Genomic DNA, 25,213 nt, shown 5'->3' on the forward strand with positions numbered 1-25,213 from the left:
ATTAGTAATATTGCACAGTCAGAATCACCTATGAGGTGAAACAATATACTTCTGTCATATTCTGGATCACTCTACTTCAGGAAGGCATTTAAAAAAATATTTTTAAAGCGGACATGCTTTGTCGTTAACTCCATATTGTGTTGCTTTTAGTCAAGCTGAAACAGGCTTTTATGTTGCTTAGAATATCAAAGTTGCAGTATCTTTCAATTTTTTGTTTTGTTTTTATCAAATCAGTACATGTGCATAATTTCAAAACTCATAGGCTTATGACACCTGCCTCTGCCCCTCCCCCCAAAAGCAGTCACTGTAGCCATCCTGCTTAACCTCTCTGTTCATGCTCCCCAAAGGCAACCACTTCTAATCTCTTTGGCAGTTTCTTTTGCTTATATCACTATGTCATCTTTTCTCCTTCAGTTTTAGATGTTAACTGTTAGCTTCCTGCTATGAAAGTTGAGGAGTGAAGTCTGTATTCACTGTTCACAGTATAATGATTGAAAAACATTTTTCACAACTCGGCATATAATCTAATTACATTTTCTTTACAACTTACTGTTTTCCCAGGAGTTAACAACTGTCTTGCTTTTTTTTGTCGTTTTTTTCTTTTTTAATTTTCTATATCCTTATCACCAACTCATTCCTACACAAGAGATATATAAAAATCATCTCAATATGTTAAAATACCTTTACTGATTTCATTTGTTTTTCTTGGAGATCACTTGGACCTCTCCCTACTCCTGCCACATTCTGAAGTGGTTACTTTCTATGTATGCTGCACAGTTACGTTTCTAGAAATCATTTTTACCTCTTTCTGTGTTGGAAGCCCTATTTTCTGGAGTTCGTATCTATATGGATTTATTCCATAGCTCTAAGCACATACAAGCAACCTCTAGAGGCTTTTTTGAGAGAGGGAGCTTGTAGCTTTTTCTTTTATCTTATTCTAAGATGGCTGAATATAGAATGTAAGATGGAAATAATTTCTTCAGAATTTTAAAGACATTTTGTCTCTTATCTTTTTGCTTCTCATATAGTTTCTGCTAAATTCAGTGCTGCTTATTCCCAGTCCTTCATTATAATCTATTTGTAAAAAGTTTTGGAGATCCTTTGTCTGCAGTATTCTGAAATTTTACAGTACAGTACTTTGGGGTTGGCCTTTTAAAATCACTGTCTTGGATACACAGTGTAATCAGTCTATAAACATATGTCTTTCATTGGGTTCTAGGAAATTTTCTTTAAATAGTTCTTTGATAATTTTGCCCCCCTCCAATTTTTCCTTTTCAATTTTCTTGAACTCTTGATATTTGGGCAGTAGGCCTCCTTGATTGGTCTTCTGATTTTCTCATCTTTTCTCCTATTTTCTATTTTGTTGTCTTTTCTCCCCCTACTTTCTAGTTCTAATTTTCTAATCCCTAAAGTGAACTTGTGCCTATTGGTATAATTTTTCATTCTCTGAGGCCTTTAATACTCCCTAAATGTTTCTTTTTTAATTACATCCTGTTCTTATTTCATAGCTGCAACATCTTCTCATCTTTCTGAAGCTATCAATTAATATTTTATTTTAGTTTTTTCTGCTTGCTGCTTTTTTTTTTCCTATAATAATCTCCTTTTTGTTTGTTTGGGTCTCTCAGATTAGAGACTTCCTTCAACTGGTAATTGTTAGCTGTTCTTTCAAGAGTGGGGCACTAATGAGCTAATCAGAAGCTCTGTGATAGATAGGCTTTGTCAACTTGTAGAGTGGTAAGACAGGGACTTGATTTTGTTAGGAAACCTTCAAATACCAGTGACTGTCTGAGAGCTGAACAGAGTAAGAAAACTAATTGGGGGGATCCCTGGGTGGCGCAGCGGTTTTACGCCTGCCTTCGGCCCAGGGCGCGATCCTGGAGACCCGGGATTGAATCCCACGTCGGGCTCCCGGCATGGAGCCTGCTTCTCCCTCTGCCTGTGTCTCTGCCTCTCTCTCTCTCTCTGTGACTATCATAAATAAATAAAAATTGAAAAAAAAAAAAAAGATTAGAAAACTAATTGGGAGACTCATGTTTAGCATAAAGATTTTCATTGCATTTTTGTTTTCAGTATCGCATCTCACCCTCACTCCAGTTGCTTGAGATGCAGGATATGTGTGTTTAAGCATCTCCAGAAAGTAAATCGTCCAGGTTCTTCATGTGAGAGAAGGATGGTCACCTGACTACTTGGGATGGGAAATGAAATCTGAGGTCTTAATTGTCTTTCCTTCTAGTATTAGCTGCACCTCATGCTCCTTCAGAGATACCTGTTGTTTCCAAATTCTGAGTGATTTCCTTAAATTATTTTGTTTCCTATTGGCTCCATACAAATTTGCCAGTTGAGTCATATTCAGGTTATAGTGGACTTTTATCATTTATAAAATGGGAATATGCCTTGGGATTGTTGTAAAGATTAAATGTTAATAGATATAAAGCACTTAACACTATCGAGGCACCAGAATAAGTGCTTTAGGAATGTCTGTTACTTTTATTAACTGTAATCATTCTCAGGCTTCTTTGTTATTTACCAGTTGTCCAATAAATTTTCAGCTTCCAAAATTTTGTTAATGCCTCATCCACTACCCTCCTCTCTTCAGTCCTTTTTGTCCCTGTAGGTCTTTTGAGGAAACCTAAGTAAATAAGTACAATTTCATCCATCATGTTTAAATTGAAGTCTCTTTTATTAATTTTCTATTAGTAATATTTACATTAAGACTATAACAGCATAAACAATTTTTTGAGACTATATTTTGAAAGTGTTTTCACTTTTGTACAGTTTTTCTACTTTTTTATTTTCATGAGGCTTTTGAATGAATGAAAATGTTACGACATCTGAAGTAAAATTGAATATAAACTTACAAGTTGACTTGTTCATTATTTGTCCAGATTTCTGCTAACAGTACTCGTCCTGCTTGCTGGTATGCCAAACTTGGATTCTCTCCTGATCCTAGACCTTTCCCTCTCCCCTTGTCATCACTTTTCAGTGATGGAGGAAATGTTGGTTCTGTTGATGTAGTTGTTCAAAGAGCATACCCAATACAGGTATGATATACTCTTGAAGCTTACTGTGTATTTCTTCCTTTTGGGACAATTAATTTGAATGATCCCTCTCTACCATGTCTTTGTTTGACACATCATTACAGTGGATGGAGAGGACCCCATCTGGATTATGCATATTTCGCAATGAAAGAGAGGAAGAAAAGGAGGCAACAAAATATGCAGAAACCCAACAAAAGAAACTAGAAGTTTTATTCAATAAAATTCAAGCAGAATTTGAAAAGAATGATGGTAAAATGAATTGTATATTACAAGTTCTTTTTAATCTGAGAACAAGTTTCTTGGTTTTGCTTTTGTTTTTTTAAGAGGCTTCTGATTTAACCTCTGTAATTGGGTGAATTGTCTTTGTTTTGAATAATAGAATTCTCTTTCCCACTTCTGTATCTGAGTTTTTAAAATTTTTTAAAAATATTATTACATAGATATACAGATAAGCATTGAAGTGACCCCAAACTATCCCTTCTTTATTCAACACAAGAGAGCTTTTAGATACTTTCAGTTGTCTTAGACAATAAAACATTATATAAACAGCATTTTCAAAAGTCTTAAGTAAACTTCCTCTGAAGCTTCAGTACTAAAGTATTTATAGTATCCTTTTTTGGTATTAGAATAGCAAGGGAAAAAACTGCCAAATTATTTTCCCCTAGACAAGTACTATATGATGTCACTTATATGTGGAATACAACTAAATCAAACTCATAAAAAAAAGTAAAATGCTGGTTACCAGTGGATGGGAGGTGGGAGGATAAAATTGATGGTGTTTAAAGGTAAAAAAAAAAAAAAAAAAAAAAAAAACAGTAAATAAGCTATGGTGATCCAATGCATCGTATAATGAATATAGACAATAATATTGTACTAATGTGATATAATAAGTATCAGTGCAGTAGCAATCATATTACATATATAATTATCAAAGTAACACATTGTATACCTTAAATATATACAATGTTATATCTCAGATATATTCAATAAAAAGGAAAGATAAACACTGAAAGAAAATTATTTTCCCTGAGCCATTTTTCATTTTCTTTCTTCAGTATCCTATATAAAACTTTTGCATTTTTTGTTGTTGTAGTTAGTTTTCATGTTATTACACCTAGTGCTAGATCTTGTTTTCCCTATGGCAGCAATTTTAATAATAAAAAAATCATAGTATTTTTTGCATAAAGGACATTAAATGTATGGGTTTTTATCCTTTTTTGCTGAAAATGTTATGTTCTGCATTTCTTCATGATTTTCAACTTCCTATTCTATATAAATCTGCAGGAAAATTGGACTCTCGATATTTGATTCACCAGCTCATGCTGTTTTCATGAGCTTCTTTGGGTACATTTTGCTTGTTTCTCTAATTTTCAGTGTTTTTAAATTTGTGTTTTAGCTAATTAGTGATGCATTTTTCCTAGAAAATATAACAAAGCAGTGTATACCATCACGTGCATTAACAAGACAGCAGATCTGTGCTCTGCAAGATGGTGCAGAGCTTTATGAAGCAGTGACAAATGCACCAGACCCAAGTGACCTGGAGGTGAGAGAGTAAGAGAACATACAGTGAGTCTTAACCATCATCCTTTATGGTGGGAAGCTGTAGTCGGTCTTCTGGCCTCCCTGGCAAATTATTTATTCTGTCTGTACCTCAGTTTCATCTTCTATAACATGCAAACAATACTAGTGCCTACCTCATTGGGTTATTGTAAGAACTAGGTGAATTCATATATTTATCACATACAAAAATACACGTACACATGCAAATTCCACTCCTCAGATACAGGGAGCATTCAAATGTCAGCCATTTATAGTATTGATGGTGGTTATGATTATTAGAGTACATTTATAAGTACGGAGTTGTCTTGACCCTAAGGAAATTTGTCACCTAAGATAAGTGAACAGCTTAAGGCACCTGAAAATATTTGTTATGTGATGAGCTGAGTACATTAATCTCAATTTTTATATTGTCACATTGTTAAAGTGAACTCGAATTCTGTTGTATTTTATCTCTTTTTAAAGGGATTCATTTACAGTGGATGAGGTTTTTTTGTTTTGTTTGCTTTTTTATTCTAATGTCATTTGCCTTAATATATTAAATGATCATAGGGTTATTTTAGTGAAGAGCAGTTAAGAGCCTTGAATAATCACAGACAGATGTTGAATGATAAGAAGCAAGCACAGATCCAGTTAGAATTCAAGAAGGCTATGGAATCTGCTGAGCAAGGAGAACAAATTCTACCAAGGGATGTTACAACTGTGTGGAAGTTACGTATCATAAGCTACAGGAAAAAAGAAAAAGATTCAGGTCAGTATGTAAATTTTTTAAGTTAAAGTACTATTTATTAATAAAAATGACTTCAAATGCTAGATAAAGTTTTTTTTTAATTTTTTAAAGTTAACATGTACAGAGGGGCAAAAATGCACTACCACTGCCCACAAAATAATGGTATAATCCTTGAATCTCTGTTGTTAAGGTATTTATTTTATAAGAATTTTAACGCTCATCAGTTCTTCCATTATGTCTTTCTCCTCTTTATCTAGTTACATTGAGTATCTGGCGTCCATCACCAGATTTATATTCCCTGTTAATAGAAGGAAAGAGATACAGAATCTATCATCTTGCAACATCACAATCTAAAAGTAAATCTGGAAAAGCCAACATACAGCTAACAGCAACAAAGAAAACTCAGTACCAGCAACTACCAGTACAAACTTTTCATTCTAGTTTTTTAATTTTGATGAATGCTTGTTAGATCATATATTCTACATACACTGATCTTTTTTCCTTGTAGGCATCAGATGAAATCCTATCCCAAGTTTATCAGCCAAGGGAACCCCTTTACTTCAACAAACTGTTGGATCCAGACTTCCAACCACCCTGTTCTGAGGTGGACCTAATAGGATTTGTAGTTTCTGTTGTGAAAAAAATAGGTAATGTACAGTGTGTTTTTAATTGTCACTTCTTATGGATACTGTCGAAAAATATCTTTTAAAATGTCTCGGATGGTGTCTGATTGCTGAGCCAGTGAGGTGAGGGTTAGGAAGGGACTGTTGGCTTCAGCACCAGGGAGGACGTGGAACAGAAGGAGGGGCACACACACAGTGAATGCCGGCATTTTAAGATCATGCTTTAAGCAAAGAAGGGAAGGGGAGCGCTCACAAGGAGAGTTGGGATCAAGAGAACGTTTTTTTTTCCAATGAGAAAAGTAATAGCATGCTGGTAAGAGGGTATACTGATGAAAAAGGTCCAATGACAAGGATGAATGTTTTTAGAGGGCTGGGAGCAGGAGCAGGGGAGACCCCTACCCCAGTTTGGTTGCTGGGTGCACAAGAGGTCTGCGGGGGCAGCTGTGGCATCAGAGGAGAGCCTGGTTTCCGTGACAGGAAGCCAGGAAAGACAGCAGTTCCAGGAGCAGCTGAAGGTAGTGGAGATTTGACCAGAGAAGGTGTTCCAGGAGATAGGGAAAGGTAGGAGATGGTGTGAAAGGAGGCAGTGTACAGAGCTTTCTGGAGACAGCCCAGGGAATGCTTCCGGTCCTAGGAGCCTGGCTGCTTGTGGAGACTGATCTGAGATCACTTCTGACAGCCTCGGGGCAGATAGTGGTGAGGAGGGGAGGTACGTGTGGAGGGCCCTGTGGTTCTTGACCATATCCAAGATCGTTGTTTTCCCCTTGGTTACCAGATGGTGGCTGAGTACATTAGTTTCTTTCCACTATATACTGTATGTTCCTGGAAGATACTGTCCCTGTTCTACATTGTTTTCCCTAGCTGAGTGAGCCACCCTGTGTATTAATTTGCAATGCTGCCATAACAGAGCGCCACGCACTGGGGCAACTTACACAACCAAAATGTATTGGCTCATGGTTCTGGAGAGCAGAAGCCCAAAATCAAGGCGTTGGCAGAGTCCGTTCTTTCTGAGGGTGTGTGGGAGGATCTGTTTAGTGCCTTGCTCCTAGCTTCCGATGGTTTCTGGCGTTCTTTGCTGTTCCTTGGCTTTAGATGTGTCACCCTAATCTCTGCTTCATCTTCATGTGGCATCCTCCCCATGTACGTGTCTGTGGCCAAATTTACCCTTTTTATAAGGACATTAAGTCAGACCCACCAAAATGACTCCATCTTGATTACATCTGCAAAAACCTTGTTTCAAAATAAGGCCACATTCACAGGTAGTAGGGTTTAGAACTTGAGCTTCTGGGAAGACATAGTTGAACCCATTAACCCTGGAATGTTCACTTCCGTCGGTCAGTCCTGGTCACTTGTTTCCCCTGCGGCCATTTTCATTATTTCTGATCAGAAGAGGAAGAAGGCAAGGAAATATGGACCATTTGCTTTCCTTTAGATTTCAGGGTAATAGAATTCTCAAGTTTCCTATCATTTCACCAGTTTGGGGAAAGGGACTAAAAGCTGACCTTTTCTGTGCCTGGCCTTATACATAATCTTGTTTCTTTTCTTCATCACCAATTTTTAAATTTTACATCAGGATATCCCTCATTTCTGTTTTTGGTGGAAATTTCTGTTTTTATTTAGTTTGATATTAAATGTTAGAGGAAGAAAATTCTGTTATAGAAAGCTTCAAAGTGGGATCCCTGGGTGGCGCAGCGGTTTGGCGCCTGCCTTTGGCCCAGGGCGCGATCCTGGAGACCCGGGATCGAATCCCACATCGGGCTCCCGGTGCATGGAGCCTGCTTCTTCCTCCGCCTGTGTCTCTGCCTCTCTCTCTCTCTCTGTGACTATCATAAATAAATAAAAAAAAATTAATAAAAAAAAAAAAAAAGAAAGCTTCAAAGTGCCACCTTAAGCCTAAATAAAGTACTAGTTATCTTACACCCAAATCCAATCATGATGTTTCCTGGCCTAGAATCTTCAGTGGCTCCTGTCCCTTAGAAAATGAAACCCACACTCCTTCATATGCCTGAAAAACTCTTCAGCTGCCTGCCTTAAACCACCTCCCCACACACCTCAGCTAAGCTGTGCAGCGTCATGTTCCTGATGGCTTATATATAACATTTAGCACTTCCTACCTTTAAATATGTGTTCACTTTGCTTCCAAAATGGCCTTTGTCCTCCCATCGTGAAGAATTCAAGAATGATTCTCAAGTGTTAGTCAACTTCGATGCCCCCCTCCAGCCAGGTGCCTCTGCCAGGGTTAGAGCTTCTCTGCCTGGCTGCTGCAGCTTGTCATGGGTTGATCCATTTTGGCACCCATCACATGACCCATGGTCCTGTCCCCACAGTCCTGAACCTCCTCCCCACCAATGATACTATGATCTCTTCAAGGACAGGGACTGTGTTTTAATTTCTTTACATCCCTACTTCTAACAAAATGGGGTGGGGTAGAAAGGAGCAGGTGAGCAGGTAATTATTGAAAACTTCAGGTCTATACAATTTCATAAAGTCCTCATAGTAACACTGTTCATTTGCTGTTATCATCCCACTTTACAGATGGGGAGACTGGAGCTCAGAGAAGTTAAATAACCTGCCCAAGGTCACAGTTATGTAAAGGATCAGAACCCATACTATTAGGCTCTAATGCTTATGTGTTCTTTCTTATACTTCCTGCTGACAAAACCAAACCAAACCCATTTGAGAATTGGGCTTAAAGTAGGGACTTCTAGTGTTCAGTCTGTTTTGTTACTAAATTACAAAAACTGGTATAAAGCGAATTCATTAAATGAGACCACTTCTTAGGTCAGTTTGCATGGGAAACAGACTCCAGTTTATTCGAAGGTGCCATCAGAATCAGGACCTGTGAGGGAGCAGTGCCTTGCCAGGCCGTGCAGAGGGCAAGGTACCGTGCAGATGCAGCAAAGGTCCTGTGGGGACTTTGCTGATGCCACTGCCCTTCAGAGCCATGCCAGCTTGAAGTTAGGGGCCGGCCCGTCATTAGATGCTTGCTTCCTCCAGACGCAGGCCCCTCACTGAGGGTGAGCCAGGAAGGAACTCAGGTGGGAGCTGTCAATAACCAGTGTGCCCTGAAAGTACCGACTGGAGGACCACCCCCTGGGTCCTGAAGATGGAAGCACCTGCACCCACACCATAACAGCACTGGAGGGGAAATTTGTGAATGTAGGTTAATAAGCTATGTGCTTTATCCTTTCAGTGAAAGTTTCTAAAAAGAATTTAAAAGGTACAGTGTATTCTTATAAGTTAAAAGCAGTCCCAGGCTATAAAGCTGCAAAATAATTCTCTTCTTTTATTTTCATGATTTTTTTTAGTGCCAACATTCTAAAAGTGTTACTTTAAAAACCTTGTCAAGTTGTTACCATTTGTACAAGATGCATGGTAATTAGAGAAATAAGTAGTTTCGGGGCAGGGGGATTGTATACAATTTGATCTAGGTATGAAACCTCTACTTAGGAAAAAATGAAGTGAGGAAACTATACTGGAAGCTTATTTTTATATTTCGCATTTTCTAAGTGTCTTTCAGTAAACATGTATTACTTTGGTAGGTAGAGGGGAAACATAGGTTTTTGGGTTTGTTTGGTTTTTTTTTTTAGAGCAAGTAGTGGGGGGCACAGAGATAGAGGGAATGAGAATCTTAAGCAGGGTCCATGCTCAGCGTGGAGCCCAACTTTGGGCCTAATCTCACAACACTGAGATCATAACCTGAGCTGAAATCGAGAGTCGGACACTTACCTGACTGCCACTCGGGTGCCCCTAAAAACATAAAGAAGGGCATTTGACAGAAGGGCTGTAATCAAGTTTTGAATATATTTAGAGGTAAATTCCAAAATCAGAAAATTGAACATGCTTGGGAAACATAGTTCTCTAAAAGAATATTTAATTAAAGATTAAGATCCATTAAATAAATCTACTTACAAAATTGAAAAAAACTGAACAGCCATCATTTGCAACAGGATAAACAAATAATTATCTGAGAATGGAATCCATTCCTATCATTTATAAGAGAAACATTAATTCTTACAGTAATAGAGACCAGGAATTCTAAATAGTAGGACTGAATAGTTAGTGCCTCAGTCCTGTCCTGGCTTATCCAGTGGTCCCTTCCCATTTTGGGCATTGAAATTTTTTCACTTTTTATTTTGAATAATCTCAGACCTTTGGAAAAGTTGTAAAAGTAATAGACTTTCCAAATATCCCTCACCCGCTTCTCCTAATGTCAGCATCCTGCATGGCCATGGTACCATAATCAGAATCAGGAAGTTCATACTGGCATTATATTATTACCTACACTAAAGATGTACTTGAATTGGAAGTTTGTCATGCTATTTTCCTTTTTCTATTCCAGGATCCCACTTTCATTCCATCATCATTTCTCCTTACTCTCCTCTAGTCTTAACCAAGAAAAGACTGAGGAATTGTTATTCATGATCTTGACTCTTGAATCGACTGATCAATTATTTTGCAGCATTTCCCACATTTTGGATTTGTCTGATGTTTTCTCATGATTGGAATAAAGTTACACATTTTTGGCAAAATTACCACAGAAACAGTATTATGCCTGTCCTACCAAGGGGCTATTGATGTGATCTTGCTTATTACTGGGAGTGGCAACCTCAGTTATTTGGGTAAGGTGGTATCTGCAATCTTAACCTTGGAGCAGATTCTTTCAGACTGTGCAAGTCCTATTTCACTGTAGACTTTCACCAATTAATTTTAGCATCCATCAGCTGATTTTGTTTGCAACAGTTTTTATTGTAGTATTTGCCTAATGATTTCCTTTTTTCTTTCCACATGTATTGAAAGTCATTGGAATTCTACTGTAAGAAAGAGCTGCCTCTTTTCCCCAGATTTGCTTCCTTATTGATTTATATCAGTATGGACTAATGAATACGTATTTTATTCTGTGGGTTAAAATTCAATACTTGCATTATTTGGTTGCTCAGATTGTTTCAATTTTGGCCATCAGGAATTTTTTCAGGTTGACTCCTATAATTTTTTGCACACCTGTATACTTTTTGGCATCACAAGATGTTCCAGGTTCATGCTGTACATTCCTTGCCCCAGTCAAGTCAGCTACTTCTCCGAAGAACCCTGGGTTGTTTGTTTGTTTGTTTTTGGAGAAAATGGTGCTTATAGCCAAGATCTGCTTGCTAGACTATGTACTGATTACTACAGAGGTGCCACTGCTTTTGGCCCATTCAGATAGATAAAGCGAGGAAGTATGTTTGTATTCTATTTTGGATTTTCTACTATCTGGTTGGGCTTGTTTGTTTGTGGGCTACATGAAGGGTATGTGAAATATTGTGATTCTAAGAGTCAGCTGCAGAAGGACATATCAGAGTAGTGTCACTCTGTCATCCCTTCTACCCCAGTACTATTCCTCCGATTCTTTCTACCCACACCCTGTCTCTCTAATTTCTGGTTTATCCTTCCTGTGTTTGTTCTCTACAAGTGGAAAGATACATCATGTATATGTTATCTTATAGCCATGTCTTTCTTATTTGAAGGGTAACAAACTTTAATCTTTTTTTTTTTTTTTTGGTGTGCTTTTCTTTTTTTACTTAACAGAATCAGGTTATAGGGAGCTTTCTCACTTCTTTTTATTATTTAAGATTTTATTTATTCACAAGAGACACAGAGAGAGTCAGAGAGACATAGGCGGAGGGAGAAGCAGGCTCCTCGCAGAGAGCCCAATGTGGGATTCAGTTCCTAGACTCTGGGATCATGCCCTGAGCCAAAGGGAGACACTCAACTATTAAGCCACCCAGGCGCCCCTCATTTCTTTTTAATTCTTATTCTGTTCTTTTTGGTGCAATCTTAAATGAGATTTTCTTAATTTTTCTTTCTGCCAGTTGGTCATTAGTGCATAGAAACACAACAGATTTCTGTGTATTAATTTTGTATCCTGCAACTTAACTGAATTCATTTATCAGTTCACATAATTTTTTGGTGGAGTCTAAGTTTTCCTTATGATATCGTATCATCTGCAAATAGTGCAGGTTTTACTTCTTCTTCACCTTTTTTTTTCTTCTTCTTCTTTTTTTTCCCTCCGTCTGCTGTAGCTTGAATAAAAATGGTGAGCTAGGACTTCTAGTATTGAATAAAAGTGGTGAGAGTGGGCATCCTTGACTTCTTCCTGACCTTAGGAGCAAAGCTCTCAGTTTTTAACTATTGAATATGATGTTAGATATGTATTTTTCATATATGGCCTGTATTATGTTGAGGTATATTCCCTCTTACCCTACTTCGCTGAGGATTTTTATCATGAATGGATATTGTACTTTTTCAGATCCTTTTTCTGCATCTATTGAAATGATCATATGGTTTATCCTTTATCCCTTTTCTTATGGATGTGATGTATCATGGTGATTGATCTGTGAATATTGAACCAATTCTGCATCCCGAGAATAAATCCCACTTGATTGTGGTGAATGATTTTTTTTTTAATGTATTGTTAGATGCAGTTTCACAATATTTTGTTGAGTATTTTTGCATCTGTGTTCATCAGGGTAATGATGTACTCAACAAATGAATTTGGAAGTTCTTTCTCTTCTATGTTTTTGGATCATTTGAGAAGAGTTATCCACTCCTATGTAAATGTTTGGTAGAACTCACCTGTGAAGCCATCTAGTCCTGGACTTTTGTTTATCATGAATTTTTTAATTACTGATTCCACTTCATTGCTGGTAATTGGTCTGTTCAAATTTTCTGTTTCTTCCTGATTCGGTTTTGGAGGGTTACATGCATTTCTTCTAGGTTGTCCAGTTTGTTGGCATATAATTTTTCATAATCTTCTCATAATCCTTTGTATTTTTGTGGTGTCAGTTATTGTCCTCCTTCATTTGTGATTTTGAGTCCTTTCTCTTTTTTTCTTGATGAGTCTGGCTTTACTCTGGTTTATCAATTTTGTTTATCTTTTCAAAGATCTAGCTTCTGGTTTCATTGTGTTGTTTTGTTTTTATTCTCATTTACTTCTGTTCTAATCTTTATAATTTCTTTCCTTCTACTGGCTTTGGGTTTTGTTTATTCTTTTTCTATTTCCTTATGTGTAAAATTAGATTATTTATTAGGGATTTTTCTTGTTTCTTGAAGTAGGCCTGTATTGCTATAAACTTCCCTGTTAAAAAAAAAAAAAAAAACAACTTCCCTGTTAAAATAGCTTTTGCTTCATCCCAAAGATTTTGGACTGTTGTGTTTTCAGAGCTCTTCCTCGTTCTTTTGTACAGCTGCATAGTACAGCATTGTATGAATGTGCCATGGTTCATCCTACTACTGTCCTATAATCTGCTTTAAACTATTTATAATTACCTACAAACAGTGCTTCAGCGAATAACCTTGTATACAATGTTTTCATGAGTCTCTTTCATATGTATCCATTATTGGAAGTACATCTTCAGAATAGAGTATTAGAAGTGAAGTTGCTGGGTAGAAAGGTAAATATGTCTCACTTTGCTAGGTTCAACCAATTTTTTCCCCCAAGGATTATACAAATTTGTATTCTCACAGCAATATATGAGCATACCTGCTTCCCCATGGCCTCAGTAATAGAATATATTGTCATCATATCGGCACTAAAATTCTAGCACAATAAGCAACAGATTATTTTGGAAATCCTGAACTGTCTCTAAATTTAGTTATTTTTATCTGTTTTTACCAGTAGCATACCACAATAAATGAGCATATTAGAAGTTCCTTGCATTTTTTAAAATTTATCCAACATAGGTCTCTGGGGAGCAGATAGCATATTCCAATAATGACCCATGCTTATCTGCTCTGATCTGAGACTATCTACTCAGCAGGAATAAGTGTGGTAGTATTCAGTCTTATTTAGAGAGGCCCTATCAGGAAGACCACTACCCATCAATAACTGAGGAGTTGTTAACAAATATTGGGCAGAAGGGGCCTCTCTGACAGCAAAGTAGAGATAAAGTAATTGGCCTAGTTTCATCTCCTTTATTCTTCAGGGAATGGCAAACTGAAGATTTACTTTTGTAGGACTTTAATTCCTTCTTCAGGACCAAGTTAATAAAAGACCAAGAAACTCCTGATTAAACTGGATATGGAGTATTTCGTAGGAAGGGCTGCACATTTTGGCTTTGTTGTAATTTCTGCTTTCTTGATTAACATCTCAGAGCTGAAACATTCTACATTCCCCAACAGTGTGGGGGCCAACTCAAGTTTACAATTCTGACAAAATTACCCTGCTTCTAGCTTATCCAAATCCTCTGCCCCTCACTCCTATTTATTAAGCATCACACTACCCAGAAGGTACACTAGCAAATTGTGCAATTGAATAAAACCCACACTCTTCATTTAGATTCATTAGATGCAACTGTATCATATATAATAGTATCACTTTTTCTACATTTTGGTCAAAGATATTTTTACATAAACTATGAAAATAAAATATATATATATATATAGACGTTTGGTGTTTCATTTTGTTTTGTTTCCTTAGGTCTTGCTCCTGTGGTCTATTTGTCAGATGAACGCCATAATTTATTGGCAATAAAGTTCTGGGCCGATTTTAATGAAGACATTATTAAACCTTACACATTAATTGCTGCAAGCAACCTCCAGTGGCGACCAGAAGCCAAATCAGGAATTCCTACTTTATTTGCTGGAGATTTTTCCAGGTTTTCTGCCAGTCCAAAGGAGGAGCATTTTCAAGAGACATTCCACAAAATGAAAAATACTGTTGAGGTAAAATTAATTTGTGCATTACCATGCATTTTGGCATTTTCCTATTTTGATGGTCAAATATTAAGGAAGTGGTGGCTTCTTTGAAAATTGGGTAGTTGAGATACAGCGTAAGGTGAGATTTCATCATGTGTAAATTGCTCATGAGCCTAAAGAGATGAGAGGACAACAGCTGGAGTGAGGGGAAATTGTGAGGAGGATATTCAGGACTACAGACCATGTGAACAAGAATAATATGAGCCACCCATGGTTCATAGCAGTTGGTAATGTAGTTAGTTAATAACACAGAGATTACAAATTTATGGGTTGTTGTTTTTCCTTAAAGATTTTGTTTATTTATTCATGAGAGAGAGAGAGAGATGCAGAGACACAGGCAGAGGGAGAAGCAGGCTCCATGCAGGGAGCCAACGTGTGACTCCATCCAGGTCTCCAGGATCACGCCCTGGGGCTGAAGGCAGGCACTCAACCACTGAACCACTTAGGCGTCCCTAGATAAGTTTAAAACATAAATTTGGGGCAGCCTGGGTGGCTCAGCAGTTGAGTGCCGCCTTCAGCCCCAGGGTGTGATCCTGGAGACTGAGGATCGGGTCCCACATCGGGCTCCCTGCATAGAGCCTGCTTCTCCCTCTGCCTGTGTCTCTGCCTCTCTCTTTCTCTCTCTCTGTCTCTCATGAATAAATAAATAAAATCTTTAAAAAATAAATAAACTTCATATCTAGTATTTTATAGTTTATAACTTTGATTTGAAATACTGTCAGAACACTGAAACTATTTCTCTGGATAATGTATGTTTTTTATGCTTAAGTCTATATATACAGCAAGTAATGATATTAGCTACAGTTTAGAGTGCTTACTGCATGTCAGGCTTTCTTCAAAGCCTGTCGCATTTAATTCTTCCACTAACCCTATGAGGTAGAAGCTTTTTTCCCATTTTTATCAATGACCAATAGAGAGATTAAGTCATACAGCCAAGCTATTAAAAGCAGGATTCATACTTAAGCCATCTGAATATATAGCCCAAATTATTAACTACTATACAATGCTGCCTTCCAATAAAACTTTGGATTTTATAAATTACTAACTAGAAACGAATCTTCAAGGTAAGCCTCTTTGTTTAATATTGGAAATATGCATTATTCAAGATATATAAAAATAAAATTATATTTTAAAAGCATTAGAATAGCCAGCTACTTGAAGGCAGTTTGTGTAATATTTTACCTAAAGACTCAATATACATAGTGAAGAATAAGACTGATTTATCTGGTTTCTACATTGGGAGTAAAGTTGGGGTTATATTCATTATTTGGCTCCCATGCAGAGTACATCCAGGTTTTCTCTGAGACTGTTCAAGAGCAGTTCTGAGACAACTGACTCATTTACATAGCATTTTTTAAGTTTTACAAAACACTCTCATGAATTAGGTTAAATCCTCTAAAATTGCTGGTATTCGACCAACTGTAATTTCTGAAACAACAGTTTTATATGGTTTAACCTACACATTGTTTCAGTGAATTCTTGGAACAGACATGAGGCGATCTCTCATTTGACTACTAACTGAAGGCTTCCATAGATGTTAAATGATTTACAGCTGTCAGGTAGGAAATGGAGCTAGAACTTGAGCCTATCTTGCAGCTCCGAAACCATTGTCATGTGAAACCTTGCTTACTAAAGTAGATGATTGGAAAGATCTCTCCCATCTCTTTCCTTCCCTGACATACACACACTCCTCTCCCTCCAACAACTGTGTTGGCTTTGCATTTTTATACTGGCCATTTTTTTTTTTTTTTTTGACAGTTGGTATCAAGCTTGGGGTGTGCCATTCTCTTTTTTTCTGGTCTGAACCTTTTATTTCTTTTTTAAAATATTATTTTCTGAAAACATGAATATGTGTGTTTTCCTTTTACAAAACAGCTTTTTCCATTTATTTTCATAGAATATTGGTATGTTTTACAACGATGCAGAAAACAAACTTGTGCATATACTTAATGCAAATGATCCCAAGTTGTCCACCCCGGCTAAAGACTATGCTTCAGAGCCACACACAGCTCAAATAGTCCTTGGCATAGGAAATAAATTTCCGGTAAGTTAATGTAAATTTAAGGGATTTTTATAAATATTACATAAGAAGGCAGTAATATAGTCTGCTGTATACCTAGTAAACATGATAAAATGTAATTAAACTTGACTAGAAAGTGTGGTTAATTGTTATGTGGCTCCTGTAAGTATTAGCTATCTGGAAATTGTATCTTGTTTATCAAAGCCAGAACGTAACATTCTTTGGGGGCAAATTTTACAAACCGGTGCTTTCATTTTTAGCATTGCAAGTACATGTGATGGGAAATACTTTGCATCCTATACAACCAAGGTTGTTTCGAAGCTCAGTTTGATTTAACTCTTTAAGTCACAATATATGCAGATCAAGCCATAAGGTCTGTAATACTGGCTGATGACTAATTCTAATTAGCTAACAGCTGCTAAGTGTATCTGTAAGAACTCACTTAATTTTCACAATGATCCAGGGGATGAAAATTATCTCCATTTTACAGAGGAGGAAACTATGGCCTAGACAGGTTGAACAACGCTTAAAGTCACAAAACCGGAAAAGTATACCTACTAGAACCTAGGTAGTCTATGCTCTTAGAGTGGTTTAAAAATGCTTTTCTTTTTTAAACTGTTAATAGAAAAGATTAATGCATAAGTTATATCCCCCTACCTCCTTTTCTATCTTCTAGTACAGTTAGTCTTCATTCTTTCTTTTCCTGTCATTTCTGTATCCTTTTATGCAAAACTATTTCTTTACAAAATAAGCACAATCATATAAATGTCTCTTGCAATAATCTGACCTATGAGTCATGAGGGGAGTGAGATTGTATGTGGTATTTGTGTGCTTTAAATATTTCAAATGAGGGGTGCCTGGATGGCTCAGTTAAGCATCTGACGCTTGGTTTTAACTCAGGTCATGATCTCAGGGTCCTGAGATTGAGCCCCATGTCAGGCTCTACACTTTGCTTGAGATTCTCTCACCCTCTCCCCTTCCCTCCCCACCCCCATTCTCCTCTCTCTCTAAAATAAAGAAATGAATCTTTAAAAAAAAAATTCTAACAAAAAGCTAAATTGCTGATGTTTTCTACATTAGTGCATAGTTATCTTGGCTGCTTTTTGTCTTTTTATTAGATGTCTTCTCCCAATAATGAGATGAATTACCAGAGTCCTTTATCACTTTGTAAGCCAAAAGAGAAGTCTGTCCCCACACCTGGATCAACCCAAATGACTTCAAAGTCTTATTGTAAAGGGGAGAAAGAGATGGATGACCCAAAAACCTGTAAAAAGAGAAGAGCCTTGGACTTTTTGAATAGAGTGCCTTTACCTCCATCTGTCAGTCCCATTTGTACATTTGTTTCTCCAGCTGCACAGAAGGCATTTCAGCCACCACGGAGTTGTGGCACCAAATATGAAACACTGATAAAGAAGAAAGAGTTGAATTCTCCACAGATGACTCCACTTAAATTTAATGACCTTTCCCTTTTGGAAAGTGATTCAATAGCAGACGAAGAACTCGCAATGATAAACACCCAAGCCCTTTTGTTGGGTTCACCAGGAGAACATCAACTTGTGTCTGTCAGTGACTCTACCAGGACTGCTCCCACGAGCTCAAAAGATTATCTTGGACTGAAAAGGCATTCTACTGCATCTGGGGTCAGAGGACCCGAGAGCCCCCAGGCCTGCACCAGGAAGCGGGAGCCCCGTGTACAGAACACAAGTGATCTGAAAAGGACATCTCTGAGACTGCAGAGGCAACAAACACAAAAATGACAGTGAATTGGTGACTGACTCAGCCTTTCCAATGTGTAGAAAACACAGCCTCAACCTGTATGTCAAGATGTGCATAATGAGACAAGAAAGGCCACATCCCAAATCTCCTGTGTGCTTGTCTATCTTAGGAAACCTGGCCTATCTCTGTACTGGTCGGTGTACTTTATTTCAGTTATGTGTCTGAAAATTGTGTATTTATTAGCTAATCAAGAAAAAAATCTCCTTTAAACTCTTTTGATTGGATTTGATCAAGTATATTTTACAAAGTAAATACACTTTTTCTTTAAATTGTGTTCTTAATTAAATGAAAGTAGGTTTCAAAATACTGTTATTTTGACTCCTGTAGTTCTTTTTAGGTGGCTTGGTTTTGTTTTGTTTTTCGGAGGTAACCTACTATGAACCATTTTTCCTTAATGAACGTGTTGGTTCTCTTATAGTTGTATCCTGATCAAAAGTCAGGAGGAGTAAGGAACAAACAGCAGTGCTCTCTCTGGACCAGTTCTTTAACCTTACGTCAGCATAAGTGCAAGAAAAACAGAATCTTCAATGTGATTCCTTTTTATGATTCTAGTGTGATTGCTGAATTATTTCAATTAAAAATTCGAATGCTTTTAAATCAGATTTCATAGTTGTTTTTTTTAACAAAATGATCATCTGCAGCTTAAGAAAAAATCTTTCAACTTGAAGTGATGCTACCTGCTTTATTTTTTAGCCTTATTAGAGGACTCAGCAGGTACTTCCTTTAAACCTGGTTTTCTCTGACCACCATGGCAGACACTGATAGTTCAATATAAGAGGACATCCATCCTCATTTGTTACCTTCTTATGTTTAAGAGAAAAAGAGAATGCAGTTCTAACTAGGAATTCATAACATGGAGAAGTTCTTCAGTCAGATCTTTTAATATGTCTTAAATTTATATAAAATAACATGTTTTCAAATCTAATCATAAACACATTTCAAAGCCAAGAATAAATCTATTAAGAAGCAATGTTTTTCTCTCATAACTATGATCCTTGATTTTTCTCTCCTCTAAAAAGTATCAACATAGCAGCCCATTCTGTAGCTGTTTAACTCAAATGTTGTACCAGTCTTACTACTGTGTGATTTAAGTCTTATTCATAAAACAATTTAGTCCTCACACCCCAGCCATTTTCCAAGTGACCCACTCTAGAATCTCAGGTGAACAAAAAGAATTTAAGAATTTTACCTTTTTTTTACATTCCTAGAAAACCTGCCTTGCTAGTACCTCCTCCATTCTTCATTGCCATTTAGATCATGTAGAGATATCATGCACACTTCTTTTTTCTGTACATTGTAAATAATATAGCAAAGCTATGTAAGCAAACTATGAAGCTTAAGTCTATGTGGACACTATCTCCTAAAAAGTGACAATGATTACAGAGTCAAGAATGTACACTGCATGATAAGGGATAAAAGGTAAAAGCAATTTGTGATACTCAACTATCACTTAATGAGAATCTATCTTGAACATAAAGCCCTATACCAGCTAAATGAACGATGCAAATGTTAACAATGCAAAATACTAAAGGTTCAAAAGATCATATATGAATCAGGAAACTTGGGAATTGAGAGAAAAAAATAGATCACTTCTAGCTGGGATAAAGCTGGCAGCATTTAATCGATTGTTTTTATGCTTCCAAACTATTTCAGGAATCATATAGGGGAAAAAAGAAGACAAATACACAGGGAAACTACTCTTTTGAGCTCTTTAAAAGCTCAAGATCTAAACCTGGGGCCACTTCATAGCAGTTACTCAGATGAGGCAAACGAAAAGCAGTAGATTTCAATGGTGTCAGGTAATGAAATGTTAAAGCAATAGTGTGTCTATTGTGCACAGATCAAATAATTTAAGCATGTAAAATACAAGGTTGCTTTTGTCTTCACCTTTATGTTTCCTGTTTATTAAAGGAGACTGATGAATACGTTTATGGTATAGAAAAACTGGTTCTTAATATGGTAGAGTTCTATGGGATTTAGGTAATTTTTTTACATCGTTGAACCAAAAATGTTGAGATTCAATGACAAATCCATAGAAAGCAATACCATATATAATTTTTAATAACCATAAAAGCACCATTATATAGAACACTTAAAATAATATTTCACAGAACATTAGAAAGAAGCTGTTGGCCAACAAGAAATAAAGCATACATCCTACATGGTCTTATCATGGTCTCGCGCCAAATTATTCTGATTCTAACCTGTTGAGATTTAGTTTGGAATCCTAAATTCAGTACTGGTATTGGCAGGATATTCCACAGTTGTGTAGAACTTTATTGTCTTAAATAATGCCGTATAAAACACCAACACTGCTCATCTTACAATGAGCATGACTTTTACATACCCCTATGACTTCTATCTTGGGATGCTTAATTCCTTGCACTCCCAAACATTTGGGCAGCCAACTGATTACACACATGTCTATTTATATGCATAATTTAAAAAACTCAACTCTTTGTCTTAAAAATTGGTACTTTATAAAGTCAGGCTTCTTTTATTTACACTATTAGCACAACAGCCAAAGTTAATCAGGTTAAATCCTATTCATTAAAGTTGATAGTTAAAAACCAAGATGTGATTTTAAATAATGATACTGATTTTCCTCAGTAGCTTATGTAGCTGTTAAGAAAGATCCAACAGGGACACCTGGGTGGCTCAGTGGGTTGAGTGCCTGACTCTTGATTTCAGCTCAAGTCATATCTCAGGGTCGTGAGATGGAGCCCCACATCAGGCTCCATGCTGAGCAAGGGGCATGCTTAGGATTCTCTCTCCCATTCCTTCTACTCCTCCCCCGCACTCTCTCTCACTGTCTCTAAAAGAAATATTTGAAAAGAAGGATCCAACAGACATTTTTAACGACACAACACCAGAATAAAGGCATAATCTCCCAAAGTGTCTGCTTTGAAGGACAATATTCCCTTAGATGTATGCTCTACAAGAAAATGAGCATACAAGAGATGTATGCTCTACAGGAAAATCATATCATGACAGCCACACATCTCACATTTCTGGATACACAGATTATCAAAATAGCAAAAGCACTAACATTTTTCCTGCCTTCACTTCTCCCCCACCTATCCAACTTTCCTGATGGAGATGAATTTCCTGGAAAAATAGATTACCTCAAAGAAAGTGGTACTGAAGCTTCTATATATTGAACTTAGGTGACTGCTTATGCACTTGGGTACACTCTCAGGTTTCAGTTTCCAATTTCTGATTTCCCTAGAGAATTCCCAGCATCAGACCATGCATATAGGATCACTTTAGCAAAAGCTTGTTGAAGAGGAGTATGACTTCTCAAAAACTTTCAGGTCCAACAATTTACACGAATTAGAGCTCTGACAAAACCTGAACAAATAAATACCAAAATTTGCAGTAAAAACTGATTTAGGAAAATTTTGAATGCCTGTTAAGATAGGCCTCTAATATCCATGGTGACAACCGCCTCTTCTGTTAAAGGATCCCTCGTTTGTGAAGCCACCAGGAGCCCTCCGGTTGGGAAACTCTGCATAGGGATTCCAGTATCGTGTGCTGTTGGAAGGTGATGCGTTATTCCTGTCCTGGTTTCTGTTCATTCTGCTTGGTTTTTCTGCATGAAGCACACTGTGAAAGGTAACATCGTGTTCATACCGCTCTTTCATTCGGTGTATTTTTTCTCTTGGGACTCCATGAATGTTTCTTCTACAGGGGAACAGATGCAAACATTTACTTAAGGCATCATATCAAAAGGAGTCACTTGTATTTTACAAGGTCTGTGTTATTACATAGAGACGCACTCCCTCGTCTCAGAATTTAACTCATACAGAAGCATAAGGTCTTAAGGAGCTATCTTTCAGGCTCCACTCCTGTTTTTCATGGTGCCCTGAGGCTAGCAGTTTAGCGCTTCAGAAATGCTTTGTTTCTGGAAATCTCAATTTTGTGCTTCAAGATGTAAAAGAATACCATGAGATCTTTTTATTATATATTTGCCTGTTAATCATGCATATATTTATAATCAATTTGTCAGTCCTAGATACTTCTAGATGCTAATTAAGATAATCTTAAATTCAAGTGGGCATGAGAATCCACTGGGGATATAGTTTGAAATGCAATTACCAGAGATTCCCACTGTGAAATGGGGCCTGTGAACTGGGATTTCAACAACCACCTCAGGCAGTCCTGATGGGGGTGGGCCACAGACCCTCTTCAGAAACACTATCTGCTTGTAACCATAGGATGAACTAGCCTTATTCCTAAAAAATAAATTCTGATCTCACTGGTTACTTTAAATCACTGACGTTATCAAGTAACACAGATAGTGAAAATCAGAACTCATGCACTCAATCCACAAGTTAGTATTACTTGGACATTTATTGCTTTGTAAATTAGAAGCAGCATTTAGGCCATAAATGAACCACAGACTGTTCAACATCTAAAGATGGTTTTTTTTTTTTTTTTTTGCCTAAATGCAAAAACACCACGGACATGTGCAATCCCATGCAGAGAAAAGTGCTTTCAAACATTCATTAATGAAGAAGCATTTTAGCAGAAAGTTAAATGTGTCCTTTAAAAGGATCAACTCCAAGCCAAGGTTTAACACTTAGCATTATGTTAGAAAACTGACCCAAAACTAACATCTTCACATTAAAATTCCAAAGTTATCAATTTCCAAGAATTACCATTTCTGGCCTGAACACTACCATGTCCATTTCCAGCCTGAAAAGATTCTTTTGTTCGGTCTGAAATACCTGAAAATAGCAGGATACATAATGAGGAGCTAGAAAAACAAAGAAGTACCTTGCTAACTCTTGAACGTTGAATTTCCAGCGAGTGTCAGGTTCTCGGAATATAACTTCATAGTTATTTTCAAGTGCCTGATTTTTCAAAAGTACATAAAACATTGAAGACATGGCATGTATGTTTGGGAATGTTTATGCTGCCATTTAACATTTACTACAAATCTTTTCTAAAATTCCTTTGTTTCACCAGTAATCGAAGGCTTTAGTTTATCTTAGCAAGTACATTTGGTTCATTTCCATACTTAACCACTCTCAGGTTATATTATAGTTCCCAATGATAAATTTTGGTCAATTTTATCTACTATTTAGGAAAATTATAAAGGTTCTTTGGGGACCTTTTTAAAAATAGCTGAACTACTTTTAAATATCTTGTTCACAGGTATGCGAAATGAATTCAATGGCTTCTCAAAGTCCCTTATAGGATTATCATAGAGTTTCTTCTGTCAAATGCCCTGTCTCATTCCTCATGCCTTGGTTAGAAAGTGAGAGTGCCACAGGAACAGAATTATGAAATAAAAATGATTTTCTCATACTCTTTACAAACTCTCCCCTCTGTGCAACAGTTTGACCCAATGCACTATGCTCCATTTTCCTCAAGTTTAGAAAATGATTAGTTTCCATATAAACATCCAAATATTCTTTGCATTCATAAGTTGGCTACTACTTTTTCACCTAGAATCTGAACTCTATTTAATCACTTATTGTTTATTGTGTTATAAAATACAGAATGAAAAGATCAAAGTAAAAAGATGTCCTCTCCACTCTTGAGATGAAACCTTCTACTTAGAGAAGGATTCAAATATCATAAATGGAGAATATCTAATTTCTGGGTCTTATTAATAGCTGTGGATAGCTAAAAAAGACTGTACATTCCAGATAATAAAAAATTAAAAAGTAAAACGACCTTCCTTAAGCCACTCTCCCACTAACTCTTGAGTTGTGCCTTAGACTGACTATTCTTGTCCCTGTTCATTTCTCTCCCAAGTGGACTCTTTGTCCATGAGCTGAAATAACCACAGTGTTGATGTTCATTCCTTCCTACATTCATCCAAAGTCCCACAGACTAGGCCTAAGTAAACCCGATAGATGCACAGTTAAAGAAAAGCACACTGGTATATAAGCTATTTTGCCCCCAAATTAAAAGGAAGGAAGCCAGAAATAGACTGCCACAAGCCCAGTTTCAGAGATACTCACTTTACAGCTAGCCAAGTGAAGATTACGTGTGACAAAATTAGACTACTCAGCTGTCTTTTTCCTGCCCCGTGTGTCTCAGAATCTTTTCTCCTGTCTATATACCCAATAGGAAGTAAAAACTTATTACCATAAGAGATGAAATATGTCTGAAAAAAGATCAGACAAATTTCAAAATTTAAAATATGCACATTGTTTTATTCATTTTGCTGTTCTTTCCTGTCCTGATAAGAGAGCTGAGTTATTCATCTTTGTGTGTATATTTATATTTATATTCTAGTACCCTAATAGAGTTAGTGTTAATCCTTAATCTGTTTTTAACCCACCCCACCCCCAGAAAAAAAGGTTGCCCCAAAACTCTCCCCCAGCAACACTCCAGTACTGAAATCCCTGGCTTGCCAAAGACAAAAGTGTCCTACTATCATCTACAATTCAGCTAGTATCATCGTCCAGCCCAGCATTTCTCTGCACGTTTCAGATCGTGCTCCTGTGCACGTATGGCTCCCCTTGGGAAAACAATCAAGACAGGAGAACTATCAAGAATTCGGACCAAGGACTATTGAAAAATGTACCCTTAGGTGATATGATGAGCATCTCAGCAAATTTCAGCCATTGAACGACAGAGAAACACTAAAATAAAACCTCTTTACCTGCTCCCTGAGAGAACTAGGATTTAATAAAGAGGAGATCATGGCAGATCAGAAGAAGAGGAAAAAACAAACGTTTCAACTTTCTCACAAAATGTCCATAACTGAAAATTCAGA

General features: G+C 37.0%; 2 protein-coding genes across 10 annotated transcripts in view; one reads left to right on the top strand and one right to left on the bottom strand.

The window, feature by feature from the left end:
• BRCA2 (BRCA2 DNA repair associated) overlaps positions 1–19,074 on the top strand; it is a 58,323-nt gene extending 39,249 nt beyond the window's left edge. For both annotated transcript variants that reach the window (XM_025996767.2, XM_072719957.1), the window contains 9 exons: positions 2,886–3,041; positions 3,143–3,287; positions 4,460–4,581; positions 5,148–5,346; positions 5,583–5,746; positions 5,834–5,972; positions 14,404–14,648; positions 16,579–16,725; positions 17,820–19,074. In XM_025996767.2, the coding sequence (XP_025852552.2) occupies positions 2,886–3,041; positions 3,143–3,287; positions 4,460–4,581; positions 5,148–5,346; positions 5,583–5,746; positions 5,834–5,972; positions 14,404–14,648; positions 16,579–16,725; positions 17,820–18,458 (1,956 nt within the window). In that variant the 3' untranslated portion in view covers positions 18,459–19,074. The remainder of the gene's footprint in view (positions 1–2,885; positions 3,042–3,142; positions 3,288–4,459; positions 4,582–5,147; positions 5,347–5,582; positions 5,747–5,833; positions 5,973–14,403; positions 14,649–16,578; positions 16,726–17,819) is intronic.
• A 268-nt stretch (positions 19,075–19,342) lies between these two features.
• N4BP2L1 (NEDD4 binding protein 2 like 1) overlaps positions 19,343–25,213 on the bottom strand; it is a 37,413-nt gene continuing 31,542 nt past the window's right edge. For 5 of the 8 annotated variants that reach the window (XM_025996763.2, XM_072719975.1, XM_025996761.2 and 2 more), the window contains 2 exons: positions 23,257–23,333; positions 19,343–22,161 (listed from right to left, as the gene is read on the bottom strand). In XM_025996763.2, coding sequence (XP_025852548.1) covers positions 21,903–22,161; positions 23,257–23,333 — 336 coding nt within the window. In that variant the 3' untranslated portion in view covers positions 19,343–21,902. Of the gene's footprint in view, positions 22,162–23,138; positions 23,208–23,256; positions 23,334–25,213 lie in introns of all 8 variants that reach the window. The other 3 variants (XM_025996766.2, XM_025996764.2, XM_025996765.2) reach the window with 2 other exon arrangements.

The sequence above is a fragment of the Vulpes vulpes genome, chromosome 9 (genome assembly GCF_048418805.1).
Source record: "Vulpes vulpes isolate BD-2025 chromosome 9, VulVul3, whole genome shotgun sequence".
NCBI lineage: Eukaryota > Metazoa > Chordata > Mammalia > Carnivora > Canidae > Vulpes > Vulpes vulpes.